Source organism: Neodiprion virginianus, chromosome 6, assembly GCF_021901495.1.
Source record: "Neodiprion virginianus isolate iyNeoVirg1 chromosome 6, iyNeoVirg1.1, whole genome shotgun sequence".
In the NCBI taxonomy this organism is placed as follows: Eukaryota; Metazoa; Arthropoda; class Insecta; order Hymenoptera; family Diprionidae; genus Neodiprion; species Neodiprion virginianus.
The window spans coordinates 8,962,344-8,981,703 of NC_060882.1; the positions used below are offsets into that span (position 1 = coordinate 8,962,344).

A 19,360-nucleotide genomic window follows, 5' to 3' on the forward strand; every position below is an offset into this window, starting at 1 on the left:
AGTCTCCACAGCGTTCTCTACGTTCTCTGTACGTATCGTACGTATCGTAATGTATCGGACAGCTGATGAAGCGCCAAGAGTGATTAGTGTGTCTTGAGTGCTACGCGTGTAAAGGTCTTCCGCAAAGTATCGCGAGATGAAAACATGCAACGACACGGTTACAAACACCTTCGTAAATATAAGCTGTGTGACCGAAACGTGCATTGAGCTTCCCTGAAAGTTGTTGATACACCGTGACACCATCGTTTTGGTAAGTCGATGATATGCTTTCGCCAACTCACGATGCGACCGGCGATTTCAAGGACGACTACCGTGATTCCGGTTTAAGCGAACTAAGGCATGAACGAATGAAAAAAAATTGAGAGAAAATGTTGGTTCGACAAAGTAAGAGAGTCGATAAGATATTCGCGATATCGCGTGGATCTCGGAATCTCCGGATCTCCCGGGGTTCTGTCTCTCCGTCTCGCGGGCTCGGTTCTTTCGGTGAGTAATGCTTTCCAGGTTATCTTTCCACCTTGGCTCTCATAACTTCACGGAAGGCGCGCACCCCTGTCTGGCCCCCCGCGAACGAAACGAAACCGGCCTTGCACCCCGCCTCGGTGTAGTCTAACGAACCAAAGAACTGGTTGACTCGCATGTGCGGACGGTTACAACTCTCCCTGCAGCCGCGTTATCGCGAAGCCCGTCGAGAGAGTTAAGTGGAAGAAAATGTGGCAAGAATCGTTGAAGCGAAGGGAAACTTCCCGTTTCTGCCGCGGGGCCGCCTCGAAACTCAACCGAACACAGGAAGCTTGTTAAAACGTAATGCCGAGCTTCTACCTTCCACTATACCTACACTGCCTAGATACGTACTATCGATTTCGGCATGCATGCGTCACGGATTTATACCGTACTGTTTGCCTCACGCACAAGGATGAGCACGCGTCTTAGCTCGACGCTTTTGACCGCTTACGAGAATTTTACGAGGTCAAAATTGCCCGGAAATCGTTTCTAGACATCGTTACTTCGGAATTTATTCGACTTCAGTTTTACCATTCCGTCGATTATTGTTTCATCAAATTTTTACTGTAGTGTAAAAAGCTCCCAAGCGCCGTGATAAACCTTCCGAGCTTTCGACCCTGACGAAAATTTCCGATTCGAAATTTCACTCGTTACGCGCGCGAGCACGAATGCTGCAATATTATTGTGGATGGGTCCCCATTGTGCGACGAGTGTGAATAGTTTGGAAGTGACGTCAGACGTGACGAGGGAGATATAATATGAAGTCGGTTCGCGGGTATCGCGAGCACCGAGCAGTCTGGAGAACTAAGTGTCTGGAGCAGATATTGTAGAACTCAGAAGCCAATGTGTCACCCAAGTCTCAGATTGTCTCCCCGCATCTCTGCTATCCGTGAAATGTCTGGAGCAGATTCCGAGGTTTGAGTGAGTGAAACGTTTTTGAACCATTGACTACTACTTACAATGTTTAGTCAGAAATTGAGTTTCGCTAACGGCAAAGAAGTCGAGGCCTTGCAACGATTAGCGAGGCTCGACCTTATTTCCTCGTTAATTTCTTATTAATAACCGAAGAACGCGGCGTGTTATGGTTTGAAAGGGTTCGGCTAAGGGTAGCAGATGGTGCGGGATATCGCTTGAGAAAAGAAACACCTTGTTGGGGTTGATGACATTTCGTGCACGTAATGTCAGTCGGCAGGTCGAGGCTGGCATTTCTCTGACCTTTGCCACCCTCGCCTCTCGACGTCAATTTAACGTCATTTTAATTTTCACAACCATATACAGGTATAATCATCTTAGATCTTCAAGTAATTATCGCGTTTGAGTCGAGCGGCGAGGCAGCTGGTATTCGTAATTGAAGCTCAACCTTTTCGTGCTATCTTAAACGATCAATTAGCGAAAGCATATTCGCGATATGTTTAGAAAGTCTTCGAGTTTGGATAAAATATTCCGGTTTTTTTTTACTTCGAATTTTGAGGGAAACTATTTCACTACTTAAATAACAATAATAATAATCCTTTAACCTTTAAAATTTGCTTCGACTTTATTTGAAATGAAACACCGAAAAGCATGATCAAATAATATTCTTCGAATCACGAAGATGTAAGATAAAAATATAAAAATTCACGGAACTTCCCTATTAGTCAAGGGTCGAAGCTGTTGACCTTGCAAAGTGTAGACGAGAACGGAAGTCTTTCTTCTCGAGTCACGCGAGGGCACGAAACACTCTTAAGGCTCAGTTGCTTAATCACACGCTTTTCAACGGTTCATGGGCGTCGTGGAAACGTCGGTTTGAAACATGTTTTTTGCCTGCAAGCAACAGTTAACGCGTTACAAAAACCGCGTATTGATCTATGGGAATAGATATATGGTGCATGCTCGGTGCGGTTATGCATGCTGCATATTTGTTTGCAGTAACTTTCCACAAATCATATTCAACGCATTAGCATGTAATTTTGCAGAAAAATAGTTGGCCAATTTTATAAATTGCCAAACAGTGGGTCGGACGGTTCCCTTATGCAATAACGCGTTCGCATTATCACGATGGAATGCAACGGCGTTTTAGCGTTGAAATCGGAGTTTATACGTCAGTTATTGCGTGTGCAGAATTGGCGCCGGATTAAAACCGTGGGGAATAATATTGAACGATTTGAAATAATATTTCACCAACAATAAAAGCGAGCCGTTCATTCAACGGGGTGTACAATATTCGAAAATATGTTTTGAAATTCACCCTGCAGCTCAACGTTTTCAAAGCTGATAATTCCGTGTAATTATCGCTGCGTACATACAGCCTTGTGATTTGTGAGCTTTGCCATCGAAATTGTTATGTACGCATATCTATTCGTGCAACGTCGTTCATAATTTCGATGACAAATAAATCGACTGTCAATTTGACCATTTTCTTTTTTCCTTCCTTTAAACAGAAATTTCCAGAGACAAAATTATCCGACGATTCATTTAACGAGTGGCAATAATGGTGCATAATCTGCGAATGATCGATTGCGAGCGTAACGGGCTTCGGATTTAAGCTTTCTCGACTTACGATCTGTTTCGCGAGGATCCTCGGTACCTATTGTCTGCAGAAGCCACGTCTTTGTCAAGCGATTACCTTGTATAGCCGTACACCGTACTCGCCGAAACTCCCCTCATCTCCCATTGCATTGTTTGTGTTTATATTATTGTATTTCGACATTATACGAGCTTAGCTGATTTAATTGTCATTGTTCCACCCACGGTCTTTGCAAATAATCGTGCCAACACACGCTGCAGTTACCTACGTTACGCAGGTACAAGCCAAGCTGGAAATAAAAGAGAAATTTTACATATTTTGCTTGGTTTTTTCTTTTTTTTTTTTTTTTCAACTAATCATTCACGCAGTTTTGAATGTAGTTTATATTTCATTACTTTGAAGCTTGATCAATGAGAAAAGATGACATATATTAGCGAGAAGATTTCGAACCATAAAGATTTAATGCGGACTTACGGTGTTCTAAAGGCTTTACAATACTTGCATGAGATTTCATTGGGCATCGTGATATTTCAAAGAATTTCAAAAGATCTCTGAAGATTTTCAGTATCTTCCCGGACTTGAATCACTAATTGTGTAGATCGAAATTCAAGACGAATTCATTTTGAAAAAATAACCATCCAAAAGAGGTATTCTTTCTTACGATTACCTTGAACTCATGCACTTGAACGACAATCCTAGAGTTTGGCGAAGAGGGGAGGAAAGTCAGACCATTTTGTTTCGAAAAGTGGTTTTCAATGCTCGCGTCGACGCGGGGAGACCCCGTAAAGTGGCGTTGTATAATTCGCGGCACCAAATTCCGTCCATTTATGCCTGAGCTGACGATTAACCTTCGGTTGTGGCGAATAACTGTAGCACAATGTGCAAAGTCAACTTGGCACTATGAGTATATTCACACTCTCTCGAGACCCAGGCTTTACTCACTCTCTCTCTCTCTCTCTCTTCCTCTCCCTCTCTCTCTGGCTCTCTGACCGCTGTGCCTCTTTCTCCTCCTCTTTACTTCATCCCTTCGTGCAGCCATTTTGTTTCCGGTGTCCCGGGCCGACTTCCGGCCAGCGTCACGCAGTCCTCACAGGCCGCGGAGAACCCCGCGAGCTCTTGAGATCTACTTTTCTGATTATATTCAAATTAAATGCGACTTCTGACCGGTAATATACTGCCGCCAATTTAACCTCGGCTAACAACCCTCCACGGAAGTTACACCCTCCCTGCCTCCTTGCCTTCTTCGCCTGCGATCGAGCCCTGCACGTGTGTCAAATTCGCATCGAGATCTCGACTTTGTTTGTTTACCGCACGTATCGTTTTACCACCAACGAGCAATTCGTAGCCACACCTCGGTTCTGCCGTTGGCTCGAAGACTCCGCTTATACCGAAGCCGTTTTACTTACAATTAAACTTGGCTGAATAGACCAATCGATCTGGGCTTTTTGGGACTTAAATCCCACCTGAAAACTAACTGCGCCACAATTTGAAGCACGTTTAATAAACGAAAATGCACACGTTTATCCAACTCAGTTCAGGGGACGACTTATTTTTATTAATGTTCAAAAGTGGAAAACGCGTTTCTTTCTTAGTTTTTCGCTTCTTGGATGAAAAAAATAATCAAGCAATCATCGTACCCCGAGAAGAAAAGTCGTAGAGAGTTGAAATATCTTCGAAATGAGCCTAAGTCATTTTTATTTGAAAAAACCTTTAAAAACCGTAGAAACGGGGTCATTTTCCAAAAATTTATAACTCCGCCGATTCATAAGTTGTAGGGCAGGCCTTCTTCGAGATAGTAGCGTAAATAACATGCAGATTACGTGGTCGAAGGATGGATGCTGTCGGATTAGTGGTTTTTGCACAATTTTGTATTCACATTTTTTGTCCGTTGTATTGCGTAATGTATCCTTGCTCGAGAAATGCTTCGGTATAAATTTTTCAAACGGATTTTTAAAGTGTACCGTGCAAATCGTCTGTCCCAGTTTGGCGTTAAAATGGGTGAAAATGCGTACAAACGTAGTGCTAAACGTCAAAGCGCGCGAATACTTGGCAATACTTGCGATTTCAATTTTTTCTGACAAAGGATGAGGATATTTATTTGTATACAGCGTATTCGTGGAATGAGTTTTTTGCATAAAGTAATTGAATGCATACGTTTTCGATTAAAGAAGGTATTTTTGTGGGTAACGACCACATTTAATGTGTTTAGCGAAAGGTTTTTGCACCAAGGGTGCTTTTTGGGAGGGATTATTGTTACCTGAAGACAGTTTCAGACGATTTTTAGAGGGTTGATACAGGAACAAATTAGTCATGATTTGTCAAAATTCAAGGAACGCCATTCCTTTTGTTCTGTAAAAATAGTAGAACAATGTGACTTTTTAAAAATTTGTTTAATAATGCATAATTTTTTTTTGTACGGACTCACAGTTTTACAATTCGTCCCGCGTTTGGTTAATTTGGTTTTAATTAAATTCATTGGTGTGTTTTTACACTAGATCGTGCGTCAAAATCCAATCTTTTCGAAGTTAATCTAATTCGTATTTATCACTGTAATCACGATTACAACTAATTTCTTCGTTTTGCAAACACGAAGCTGTTTGTTTCGAGTATTCAGACGATCGTGCGCTATTTTTTTACTCCAAAAATTGAATTCACCGTCGCGTTTTTCACTTCAATCTTCTTTTGACAAGATTTTCAATGACCCGCTTCAATCAAAATCATCCCCGTGATGTCTCGACCATTATTGAACTGCAGGTTCGCAAACGGATATCAGGTTTCGAAAGCCGGACGCCGCGCCGCGTCAAGGAGGGAATTCAGTTGCATTTTGAATTTTGGAAATGCAGTCCAGCCTCGAAGGGCTTCAATGTCCGACCCCTCTGCCCTCCTCTTCCCTCCCCACGCGTCGAAAGCGAGTCGGCATGGGAATCCCTTTGTCATTCGATAGCCGAGACTCTCGTTACCACAGCTTTGGGAAACGCAATGTGCTTTGTGTATTCGACACCGATTTGTAATAAGCGACGCTTTCATGTCCGTCGTCAATAAATGCAATTTCAATACGCTGCGTGTGGCTCGGTATAAATATAAATCTGTTCGTATGCCAGTTTTTCCAAATATGTCAATCTCAATCATTGTCGATCGATATTTTAAAGCTCTGATCGCATTCGACGAAACTTTATCTTCGAGCAAGTATAAGATTATTGTCAGCAGATTTTTATAACTCAATATATAAACTTTGAAGCTGCCGAATTATATTCGCTAATCAATGTTTGCTTGGTTGGATGAAAGTTTCATTTTATCTGAACAAATCATTTGATGAAATCCACACAAGAAATTCATTCAAATAAATTTATTCGATCAAAGTGAACCTGGTTTGAATAAAACAAAACTTATTTTCTAGCAAATCAAACGCTACTTGATGATTTTAGTGAATAGAATCACTAGTTCTTACGTGGAATCGTCTTTTCTTAAGACGAACCATATAATAGAATATCCGTAACAAGTTAATGTACGCGATAATCTAAAACGTTTAATTTTCTTCCTGCTCTTTTTTTCTAGTTATTTTATTTATCTTCAATTCGGCGATCCTGGAATGGCTCTTATTTGAAAATGTTTATCAAATTCTCGTCACCTGTTTCGACTGTCGCTTGCTTAATGTACTATAGCCATAAAATTCGCTCACGCATGGCCATGTTTCATTTGCGTATATGAAACCCACAGACTTGCCACCCGGATGGATTAGAATCAAGAAACCACGGCTCCTAACTCTTGGGAGTGGAAACACGTTTTGCTAATTAATTAACTCACTGTACTTTACATTGCCTCTGTTTACGCATACATACGTATACGTTTACGTAAAGCTACCTATACATACATTTATGTACATTGCACATACCTGAAACTCAAAGAATTATTCCGCATTGCTTTTTATAACCTTTTTATAACTAAATATATATATATAGTTTTATATAGTATATAGTATATAGTTTTACTTGTGTGATTCACAGCAATTTTTTTAGTACGTGATTCATAATTGATTTTAGGTCGAAATATGCAAATTTACAAACAGACTGCAGAATAATCAAAATTTCACAGCGAAAATTAGTTCACACAAATTTTTTTGGAAACTCTGTGGATTCTGAAAAACAAATGTAATCAACGAGACAAATCTTGAACGAAAGTTTCTGTCGATAAAAATTCGTTTTTGTTTTCAACCCCAAGTTTCAATTTTAAAGCTCGTCATGACAATAATTTTTATGCGATAGGCTTTTCGTTTATGATTTTATATTCCACCTAACGCACTACCATTCTCGACGATATTCTTTCGCAGTCACTCGTCACAGTCCGTATGACAAACCTCGCTGTATTAATCCATGTATTTTATCTGTATGTCATACGCATATAACAAGGAGAGAACCCTTGTGCATTTATAAGATCTGAATTAGTTCATAACTGTCAGCCGAGTTAAGCTGGCGGGGTTTTTGAGACGCTGTCATGCAAAGTGATAGTTTAATCTCTGGTTTAAACTGATCCTAGAATAGAATAGGCGCTCCTGAGCCTCGCCTGGATTAACGTACGTTGGGCTCAACCGTCTCGCATGACGGATAGTTTCCTTCGCGTTGCCGCAAAAAGTTCGGGCACCTGCAGTTTCGGGGTTAAAAAATAGCCCGAAATTCCACGTGTAATTCAGTCGGCGTGGAAGTGCATGGATCAATCGGTTTAATCAAGGGTGAAATTTACTCCGCGTTTTACGAAGCTTACAGTTTTACAGAGGGTTGAAATATCCAATGTTTTATTCGGTTTTTTATCTAAACTTTTTCATATTCCTAGCTTTATCAATTCGCATTGTGCACACGGATTGGCAATTCGATTGCGAATTCCTGACGTAATTGATTCTCTACGAAGTTCACGTTTCACTTTGTAATTGAAATGTATTGGACAGGGAATTTGGACAAAAATGCGATAAATAGTTGCAGACCGTAATTCGAAAACCACACGCGTGGCTTCTGCCTGTTAATTAGTACCTATTACTCGGCTCGGGGGGAAATTTGTGAAATTCTAATCTGATAGGGTGTGGTGGGTTTTTCACCGCCGAAAATAATGCTTCGTATGCACCGATCGAATTAATCGCGCAATCCGTATTTTTTGCTAACAGGATGAAAAAATAAAATCGCAATGCGGGAACGTCCGGGGGGCGGAAAGAGAGGCTCGAATCGCTAATCTATGGACTACAGAATAATTAACGAGACATCAAATCCTGTTAAATGCTCCTGAATTAATTGGACAAATACGAAATTAGCCAGGCTATCCTGCAGCTCGGCTCTCGGTAAAATGATGCAGAAATTTGCGGTCTGGCAAATATTGTTCGACACTATACCGTAATATCGTTTGGCACGTGTGTTGCGCACTCGTCAACGCGGCAAGTTTTCAGCGGAATTAACGCGCGGTCGAACCCATATCGAAACCTCATTAAAACCAGTCCAATTCCGCAAACGAACTTGCAATCGGCGTCAACGATTCTATTCCCAATCAGTTCTATTCGGAATCTTTCATTCTCATCGCTATTCTAGCTGTAAAATTAAAACGGTTCAAGATCGCTTCCAAATCATCCACATTTGATTTTTCCACACAAAGGAAGAAATTATTTTACTTTACTTTTATCAAATTTTTCGTTTTTCAGCCAGCGAACTTAGCATCGAAATTTCGTAATCAACAAGCTTTATTTATCTGTGTATTCGGTGTTTTCAACAAAAAAAAAAAAAAGGGAAAAAAAAGGGTGGGTTTAATTATACGTACGTATATAACGAAGAGGGGGACAAAGTTATCTCGAGTTTTGTTTAAAGGAACTGTAATTATATGTATATATGTATGTTAAATCCTGTTTGCCGTTTGACCGTTAAGCGGAAAGATATTTTTTAATTTTCCATTTCAGTGATATCGCGATGCAGCATGTGACAAGAACAAACGCTGTGTTAAATTTTTTGATAAATATCACCCCTCGCATTTCATGTTTACATATTCTATTTCCCCCTCGTCGGAACGTGACCTCACATAATTGAACATAATTAGGAAGAATGAGTCCGTTTTTTCCCTAAATGTATTTATTGTACATATCCACATTCTATATCATCTACGTAACTTCAGAGTCGATTTTCGGATGATTTTCATTACCAGGCCAGGCCAAAACTAAATTTCATTTTAAATCCCAGCACGAAAAATCTGACCTATTTTCTACTCCGTATTGATTCCATGAATCCAGTTTCTCACTAGTTTCCAATATTTTTTATACATATTTTCTATCTTTCCTGAATTTGGATGTGTGCGGTAGAGAAGGAGGGTTGAAAAAACAAAATCAAAAAAACCTCGTACGGTTTTTCGTGAAACAAATGTTGAAACGGGATTTCGCGGACTGAGAAACGACCTGCAAACATACGATTACGCTACGGTTGTCGAGCACGACGTGGTGACGCGATGGGTAGTTCATGCAACACGCTTAGCATGAGCAAACGTTGCAGCATCGTAACTCGATGAATGACGATGCCATTCTCGGTGGTTTCCCTCCCTCGCTTGCGCAACCGCGGATCATAACGTAAACTGTGTACTGCGATATCGCCACTTGAATTCGCACAATTCATTGCTGCAAGTTTTTTGCAACGCCACACTCGGTGGATCTGACAATTTTACCATCATTAATGTTCTTTTCGCTCGTTAATCGTAACTTTTTTCGACGTTGCAGGAAGAAATGGAATATGAAAGTCGGAATACAGCCGTGGGGATGACGCGAAATTTTGGATAAAAATGAGGGTAAGTCAGAATTAAAAAGCACAGATTTATATTCTGAAACCATTCGACGTAGATTGTGCGAATTGTTTGAAATTATACTCTTCTTACTTACTTACAAGGAAGGTGGTGTACCAGGTCGATATCTCGAATCTTATTTCTTTTGTAATACGTTATTGTAGACTAAAATCTAAGCGACATGTATTTCTTTTATCTGCCATTAAACGCTTTGAGGGGGTGAAACCATCCTCCCAAGTAATTCATTTCGAGGGGCGATTTGGCAGTTTCACCCACAAGAACGTAATATTTTTAACCAATCCAACTGGAAAAGTTTTCTCATAACGAGATATGAAAAATGTTATTTTCTCAGTTAAAATAAAATAAAAAAAAAAAGAAAAAAACCGTTATATCGCACCTTGACATGCTTTACTTTGGAGGGTGGTTTCACCCCCTTGAACTATTTAATGGCAGATGTAAAAAAAATACCTGTTGCGTAGTTTTTAGTATACTATAACATATTACAAAAGAAACTAAATCGGAGAGATCGATCTGGGATACATTTCTTGTTACTGACCGGACTGTTTCTATAACGATGACATAGTAATTTTGCTAACCATAATTACTTCTCGCAACTAATTAAATAATATATACCGTTTAACGACGCGATGCGATGAATGCGAATGAGATATCAGGCAGACCGAAATTGCATTGAAACGTTAATTCCAATTTTCCGTTACAGCGGTAGATGATAAAATTCTAGATTATCGGTGATCATTTATGCCACCACGAGGCGGTACTGTGGAAATATATTCTCGCGTGAATGTATTTCACAATTTTACACACCGTACAATCATTTTCTGCACAACGCGTGTAAACGTGATAAAAATGTCGCGGGGATACTTGTCGAGTTGCAAAGTCTGCCACAGAATATTTCCATGCGAATTGTGGTTAAATTTTGGAATTTTCCGAAGCCAATTACACGAATTGGCAAATTTTCGAGATCCGTGAATTTCCATCGTACCGACGGTCGACTTATCAGCTCGCGACAATTTGTCCGTTTCGTACAAGTATAAATTTTTTTCCCATATCCAACAGCAAACATCTTCGTCTCCTCTCCTTCGGCAAACTTGGGCAATCTCATCTCAATATTGAACGCTACTCGAGGATCGTGTACCTCTGATATTATTCTGTGAAAGGGGTGTGTATGCGTAGGCATGAGATTACTGCGCGGCCTTTACCAGGCTGCAAGTTTCGCAAGCCATCCCCTCGAATTGTTTCAAAGCGTTCCCCTTAGAATATCGTGATTTAATCAAGGTATTAGACAAAATAATTTGCATTTTACTTTCACCCTTCTCCTTACCACCCTTATCCTCTCTCTCTGTCTTCGCCATTCTCCGTGTATGCTTCGAGCAGTTCCCTTCAGTTGTCAATTATTATCTATCTCCATTTTAGGATGAGTTTAATTTAGATTTTTTCTCTGCCTCGTGATTGTGAAATTTGACGTTTAGTGGAATAAATTGACTCGAAAAATTTGAGTCTGTGATATCCAGCTTGTACATTATTCTAAAATTACAACTTGCCGTAGGATACGGTCGATTAATGAAAATACGTAACGTGTTTTTGAATAAATGGAAATCAACCCTTTAGAAAATGCATTTAACTATCCTAATACTCGATGAATATCACTTTGCAGGCTTTGAAATATTAAATATTATATGTATTTCACTAAATTTTAATAAAAAATTGTACTAATAATGTGGTAAAGCGAAGAAACAAATCTTTATGTAAAAAATGGCATAAATCATTAAAAAAAACACATCTTTTTGAGTTCCGCGAGCCCTAAATATCAACCGATGTCGATGAAACTTTGGGTATCACTTTTATTCTTTGTCTTCTATAACACATTGAACGGACAGCTTCAAATCCGGCAACTCGATTTTTTTGGCACAGTCCTCCTGTAAAAATTCTTCACCAAGTTTGCGGCACGTAATGTTTGTTTCGATCGGTCTTTTAATCTAACCGAAAATCTCAGACTCTGTTTCGTCGTCGAGATAAAAACAGTCGAGTCCCCATGACGGCGATAATAAACGATGAGATAATTTTCTCACCGTGAATTATATTCACCAGCTGGGGAGTTTTCTAGCTGTTTGGACCCGCGAGGACTGCAGAGTCGAGTTGAGCCAGCTCGACGGAGTTTGCAGCTTAACTCAGTTGTTGTGAATAAGTAAGCGAAGTGTTGTAAAGTTAGAGTTTTGGAGAGAGATAGAGATGGAGGGGGACGGAGGAATGGTGGGGTGGATAAATTAAATTGTTATACGGATGAGCTGCCTTCAGGAATATCCGAATGAGACGTGCGTCATCGGGTGTGAAGATTTAATTACCGAACGAATTGTTATCAACAAAGACGCGCGTCTCGCCGCGTTTCAAAACGCGTTCGTCACGCGTGACATACTCGCCGATTTTCCACCTCGTTTCAATGATTTATTTTCACTGTTTCTCATTTTGGTTAATTCTATAATTCTCTTGTTACGGAAATAGAGAATACTGGAATTGTAAACAAAAGATTGAAAACGATGCTTCGTTTGAAATCGCTCGAAAATCTATCGAAACCCGGTAGATTTTCCTCGATTTCATCCAGTCACTGAAACCGATTTTTATGCAGTAGTCAATTTAGTATTCCCATTTTTTAGTCACAATCAATACCGGTGAAAAATTGTAAAATTGAATATTTAACGATAAAAAATAATGTTCCGAATAAAATGAGCCATTATAGAGTCAAATCGAACGAATCTAATAGATTTTTAGCCATTTTCAAGTGATTTAAATTGAACAGTAATTTGACAAATGCTAAATTTGCGATAAACTCGTGGTAAGGTTAATAAGAAGCAACGATTTTTTGCTTATCTGCGCGCCTATTACAAACATGCTGGTCACGCCATAACATTGCGTGCGGAAATATCTGCGATTAATTGGCTTACCGGTGATTGCACTGCTGACAAGCGAAACACTCCAAGTGATAAACGTTCGCTCTTGCTCTCATCACCATCTCAAATGCTGGTATAACTTTGCTGCACGCTGCACAGTAGCCGGTATTTCCAAAGAGCCTGAAAATTCAGGTGGATAAATAAACATTTTGACGCTGAGTCACGGGTCACAAAAAGTTCAGGTATAAAGTCAGACATTTTTGAATATCATCAAGCAGATTTTGACTGGAGTTTTCTCAGTTACTCGTCTTCCTTTTTCGTCGTACGATTTTGAATGAATGAGGATATTTACTTCCCTTGAATTTTTCGGGAATACAATATAATTTAAATAGGAATCGCATTGTTTTTTTTTATCGATAAAGCAACCGATCGATCTTCCCAGTGCCAAAATAGCGTTCATGGTTAAATACGAAAAATTTTGCGCGACGTATCTGAGGCGCAGATATGAAAGTCCTTACTAGATTTTGCAGTGCAAGTGCAGCAGACACGATTTTCGCGTTAAGAAAATATCGCTCGTGAGAAAAATAAAAGCTGTGGATCTCGGTTTCGGAAACGGCGGATAACCAATACCGATATCCAATAAAAGGCCTGGTAATATCATTCTCAAATATTTGACCATTAATAAGGACAATAGTTTCAATAACTCGCAACGCGAAGCCGCCGCCAGGCAACCGGGCACCTGTGCGCTCCCTCGGGAGCCGGTAATCTCAACGCGGCTTGTTTGTTCAACGCGTGTTTATTCGGGTTGTAGATATATTCAATAAGGGAAATTCATCTGGAATATTCGATTTGTGGCACGCCGTTGACCCAAGGCTGTTTTGTAAACTTTCGTTTGCTTTTCGCCATCACATATCAAACTTTCGCACAATGCAAGTCCATTCGTCTCGCAATTTTTTACAACGATTTTAACTGCAATCCCTGTTGGGCGGTTCCGTTAGAAATTGGACTGAGTTGACTGGCATGGAAAAGAGGATCAAGTCGACTTGTTGCCTTGTAGTTTTTGACGAAAGAAATAATACATTATGCAACAAGGGAATAAAGAAGATTATTACCCGCAAACGCGGTGAGAGGGAATGATATGCTACTTTCGTCCCACTTTTCATGTCGAAAAAGTTGACATTATGGTTGAGTCGGGAGTGATATTACTTTTCATCCCGTTTTTTGAGTGGTTGAAAACTTGAGGAGTTGGACTGATTTACTCCTTTTTCCATCACAGCATATATAACGTATAATCTGAATTGAAGATCTCATCAAAGTGCAGCTAAAGCCTGTCTTGTTTTCCGTTTTATACTCTAAGCTGACTTACCTGAGATAATCTCTTTTGCAGAGTATCAAATTAGCTTTCGTGTAGAGCGTCGAGCCAACTTCTCCAAGCCTGCAGTCACAGCATCCGCATTTCAGGCAATCCTCGTGCCAGTACATATCCAGGGCGTTTAGAAGATACCTGCGGGAGTATTAATCGTTCTGTGGTAGATTACCGAAATTCGCACTAGACCGGCTCATCGTGCCAATTTCACGATTCCGACAAAGACGCGGACTTGCCTTTCGGTTATGCTCTTTCCGCACCCAGCGCACTCTTTTTGGGTTGTCCCATTCTTGGTCGGTTCCGTCTTGCTCACGTCCATCGTCATTTTCTCCCAAGTCAAGTATTCTGGAATCATAAAAGCGAAAAGCACTCGTGATAAAAGTCTGATAACAAGAAGAGACATTTTCATCTTTCGCAGATCTGATAAGTCCAGACTCTACGGTCTGCGGAATGACAGTTGCGGAGCATTGTTTTCATTCTTCCAAACTTTCTGACCCGCTGTAAAGTCGCCACAGACATTCAGGGCCAACTGCCAGGAGTTCGGGACAGAATTTGAGAGACTCCGCGGATCTGAAGGCAACGTATTCCACCTGCTGACGTTTGGACAGAAAGTCGGAAGCTCTCGTTTCGCGTGAAGATTCGATCCTAACCGAACCGGTATAACGAATAGGTTATAACTAGTTCCGAAGGTAGAGGTAGAGGGAATAGTCGTGAAGGAAATCAAACTATCGTGCTCACGTTTGACCAGATGATCCCTTTCGGGGCATTTAACAAGTTTCAGAAACAGCTGTTACGCGAATCCCGCGTCGGGTTGTCTATGAGTAATTAGAGTTAAGGCTTGAGAATTTAACCGCGGTTACAGCCATCTGTGTCCGAGTCGGGGGTGCGCAGCTCGGTGCGGTCAGAGTTTAGAATCGAATTAGTTTGACCCCCGCCCTCCTCACCAGACCTCGACGTCGTGTTTATCCTCGCCCACCATTCCGCCAGATATTTGAAAACAACTGCAGTTTGTCAGGCACCGGATGTGCCTGGCTTTTACATAATTCATCCTGCACGGGCCCGAATTTGGAGAGCGATCCTCCTCAGCCATCGGATATCGCTCCTTATCGTTCCCCAGTCACCATCCACCGGCTGTAAGCCTCCATCCGCCCTTTCAAATCCAAGTGTCCAGGACGCCGGGACACGCGATGTTTGCAGGCTGCTAAAACTCCGCTCATTCCCCTCAGCAGTTATGAGCAAAGTTTATGTGGTTTCAATATGTCCTAACCGCTTGGACAGTGCGAGTCCCCCAACCTTCCACCTTCCACCACGGATACTAATATCTTCTCCGGGCTGCTCGGCTGCTTTGAAGTAAATTCCAGTCGTCCACTACCAAACGTCTGTCATCGCGTCCTCGATTAACCGTCTTTTCGTTCACTGGGATGGTAGTTACAAGTCCGTTCACTTGTCGCTTCTAATCTTACCAAGTTTCCGTACCTACTTTTCCACCATTTGTCGATTCCCAATTCCGACTCAAAGACAGGCTTGGAACCAAGTTACAGCTCTGCCTAGTATCTCGAAAATCAGTGCTATCGATCCGCAAGAGGGTAAAGGTACCCTGACGTTTCCACGTGATTTGAGATTCTAGTTTTGAGGTCGTCACGAGTACATAGATCGGTGGACCAGGAGTCGGAAGAATTGTATGTATATTCAAATTCTTGCGGTTACGACACAAAGCTTTGTCGGTCAGGCTGAAATTTGGGAAAGTTGAACCGACTCCGACCCAAACCCGCCGCTTCAACCCCCAATACCACGGGAAACCGACAATTCCGCAGGAATTCTACGAAAACGCGACTTTACAACTCGCGTATCTCCCCTTTCCGCAGGACACGCGTTACATCGATTTTCCCGGCGTCTTTTTCATCGAGCGCAAAAAGAGCCGACGTGATTATCGAGGCGCGCGACACGCACCTTCGCTCGTCGGCTCTCTTTTTCCCTGAGAATTTGCGCGAGAGGGTGGTTCGCCGATTTTACCTACCTGTCGCTCGGCGTAAACACCGGAGACGCAAATTCCCAAAACTTGGTTCAAGCCGAAATTAATCGAGTCAATCAAGATTATCATCTCCGGCGTACCCGGGCGTAATCTGCCAGGCAGCCAACCTCACTCGCCCGACCATCACCCCAGGGCTATTACGGCTGCTTGTTGGGCCCTTCGACTAGGGAGAACAAGGGGCGAGAGAGAGAAAGATAGAGAGAGAACCAGCTACCGGAACGGCGGGGAGGGTGCCGGGGGAGGTTCTCTGTCGAGGAATGCCTGGGTACATATTTGCGGTTTGTTAAAGATGAATTGGACCGTATCGAACGATGGGAAGAGAGAAGACGCCGTTTAAAAAAATATCCAGTGATGATATTCGAGCCAGTTATGGCGAACGGGAGTGAAATAACATACCTTCAAATTCGATTAACACAAGGTCAAGACATCGACAATTTGAGAAAAAAAATTTCAATTTGAAGAATGTTCAAAATTATAAAATTTCGATCATTTTCATGAGAATCTAATGCTGTGCGGCGTATTTTCGTAGAGTTTGATGGACAATTTTAAACTATATTGATGGAGAAATTGACGGGATCGTGACAGTTTTAATTGAAACGCTGGAAGTGTGGAAATAAAATTGTTATACGAAGATTGTTTTGCTTTTTCTCTGACAACGAGTGAGTAGTTCGTTGATTATTTCGATCTATAAAAATTTCATGGGATTCCAAAATATTTCACTGACTAGAGTTCGCACTAAACTCAACAGTCAACTTTCAGCCTTGGGGCCAAGACTAATCTCACAGTGTTGGAATCGATATGCACCATGTTCGATAATTCTTTCAGGGCATTCGAAACAGAAAGAATCAAAAGACCAAATACGGAAACTTACAAAAAAGCATCTTTTTTACGAAATCCGCTAGAAATGAGGCCTTCCATAATTTCGCGAAGTTGAAGTCACGATCGGAACAGCTTTCGTTGGGTTCTGTTGTAAATAAAATTGGCCCGAAGCGAAGCGAGGCTGACGTTTCGCGAATACTTATAAAACGATGGGGTGAGAGTCGAGAGGGAGAGAGAGAGAGGGATGCGTAGTATTTGACGGTTCAGTTACATCAGTCGATGATTAACAGAGGCACGGGTAAGTAATCGAATTATCGCTGCTTTGAGAAGCAGAATCCGTGGATGATTCAATCACCTACCTGACGTACTTGTTCGAGCCGGGTCACGTGGCATCCCTGGTAGTAACCGGGGCCAAGCTCACTCGAGCTAATGTTTCGGTTAACCTTGTCAAGGGCATGAAACTAGAACTGGCTTTTCCCCCTTCGGTACATTGCTTCGATTCACCGATCTTCATTTGTTTACCCATTAAACTTGGACTATAGCCACGCTCTGATTAACGCTCAGGGGAGGATCGATATTCAACTGAGATTAGCTCGGGAGGTCGGTAATTATTATTAGGTTCTTTATTTATTTTTATCAATATACGACGTAGAAGAAACTTCAGATCTTTTTTTACAACCGAAAACTTGTGCTACAAATTTGTTTTTTTTTTTCAAATGTAATCAGAAAGATGTTTTTTTAGCACGCCAGTTATTGTCTGGAAACACTTTATTTTACCTGAAGAAATTCTGAATCACTTTTAACGTGTCGAAGGTAATTTGGTTTTCAGATTTATAACGATTTTTATTAACTGTATGAAATAATTTTATTCCACTGTGCCAAGGAAAAGAGTTTATAAAGTGACTCGACTAAAGGGTTCGTTAAATAAAGTATAATATATATATAATTAAACCGACTACACGTGAAGTCGAATTAATAATTTTGTAACGAATTTATTGAACATCAGAGAATTGCACGATTAGATAAAATAAAACAATTACATTGGAGGGTAAAACGCGGTTAATAGATGTGTGATACAAGGCAGTGAATTTCTGCAAACATGAGGTGTGAAAATTGCATTAACATTCAAAGTAATGCACAAAAAAATCTTAACGTTGGGACTATCGGAATTTGTTGATTCATGACTTCAGTTGCTTGACATTGAAATCCCTCGAACATGGACTACGGCATGAACTACGAAACGGAATAAAAAAACGCGACGGAATGAAATTTCGTCTTAGAAAATCGTTAAAACTATTCGCCGAGCAACTGCGAAGAGGGATAGTCGTGATTTTCGTTTTTCCCCTGATATTCTGCGCATCGACCGTTGAAAGCTTGGTGCATATATAGCGTAGCTGGTGCGATGTAACTTCGCGGGAGTGTCTCTCCCATCCGAAAGCTCCGCCTTCGCCACCTCTCTATACACACCTCCGAAGGTTCCTCCCCCAGATGTTATCTATTAGAAAATTTCAACCGGGGTTAACAGTCGCCCCGTAATATAACCGTTACGCTGAACGAACTCGTCGTCGTCGGACGAAGTTGAAAAAATGAATCTAGGGAGCTTTCGCGATTAGCCTTGTCTCGATTCTCGAATAATCCCAATATGCTCCACACGTGTTTTCTTTGAAAGCACAGCATTTTTCGTCTGTGTTTTGAAAGTTCGCACTTTGGTGTCAGCTACTTTTGTGTCGGAATTAAAGCTTGAGCTTTTTTGGTCTCTGGTACATTGAGTTATGGAAACTGTACTAAATGTTTAAACAAATTGGGAAGTTTGTGAAGGTTTATACTGTTCCCCGTTTTTAAAAAAAAAATATTCTTCATCACCGTCTTAATAATGTGATGATTGAAAAATAGTACGCGGTGGTAAAAGTTCGAAATTTGAATTTCTCGCGGAGCCACTCGTCTAATAATTCAAGAGGGGAATTTAAACAGGCTGTCGGTGCTTTAAAAAAAAATTATTTTCGTAAGTAGGTGGGTGTCAAGGCCAATTTTTTCTAGATCATTTTTTTTTCTTTTTTTTTTTTTTGACAAAAACGACACTTGCAGCCCGTTTTAATTTTCCTCTTCAATTTTCTCGTCGAATATCCCGAAACATGGGATGTTTTTTATACATCTGCAAGTCGCGTCCCTTCGTATTTTCGTATTGCATTGAATGCTGGAAACGAAAAGTCCAAGGAAGAAGTGAAAAAAAAAAACAAAGGGAATCACCGGATACTAAACTGAAGCCATCTAGCTGATAATTACAAATAAAACGCTGTTTACAAATCGTTAATTATCTCGGAATCTGATATCGAAGTAATGACTCGACTAATTTGTAATGAAATCCGGGGCAAAATAATTACACGATTCAGTTTAAATTTGGCAGTGTTTTTTTTTTTACGACGTACAGTAAATAA

General features: G+C 40.8%; 1 protein-coding gene across 3 annotated transcripts in view; it reads right to left on the minus strand.

Moving 5' to 3' along the window:
* LOC124306855 (LIM domain only protein 3-like) overlaps window positions 1-19,360 on the minus strand; it is a 104,788-nt gene that overhangs the window by 26,047 nt on the left and 59,381 nt on the right. For all 3 annotated transcript variants that reach the window (XM_046767951.1, XM_046767950.1, XM_046767949.1), the window contains exons 2-4: window positions 14,311-14,419; window positions 14,075-14,212; window positions 12,763-12,888 (exon numbers count right to left, since the gene is read on the minus strand). In XM_046767951.1, coding sequence (XP_046623907.1) covers window positions 12,763-12,888; window positions 14,075-14,212; window positions 14,311-14,399 — 353 coding nt within the window. In that variant the 5' untranslated portion in view covers window positions 14,400-14,419. The remainder of the gene's footprint in view (window positions 1-12,762; window positions 12,889-14,074; window positions 14,213-14,310; window positions 14,420-19,360) is intronic.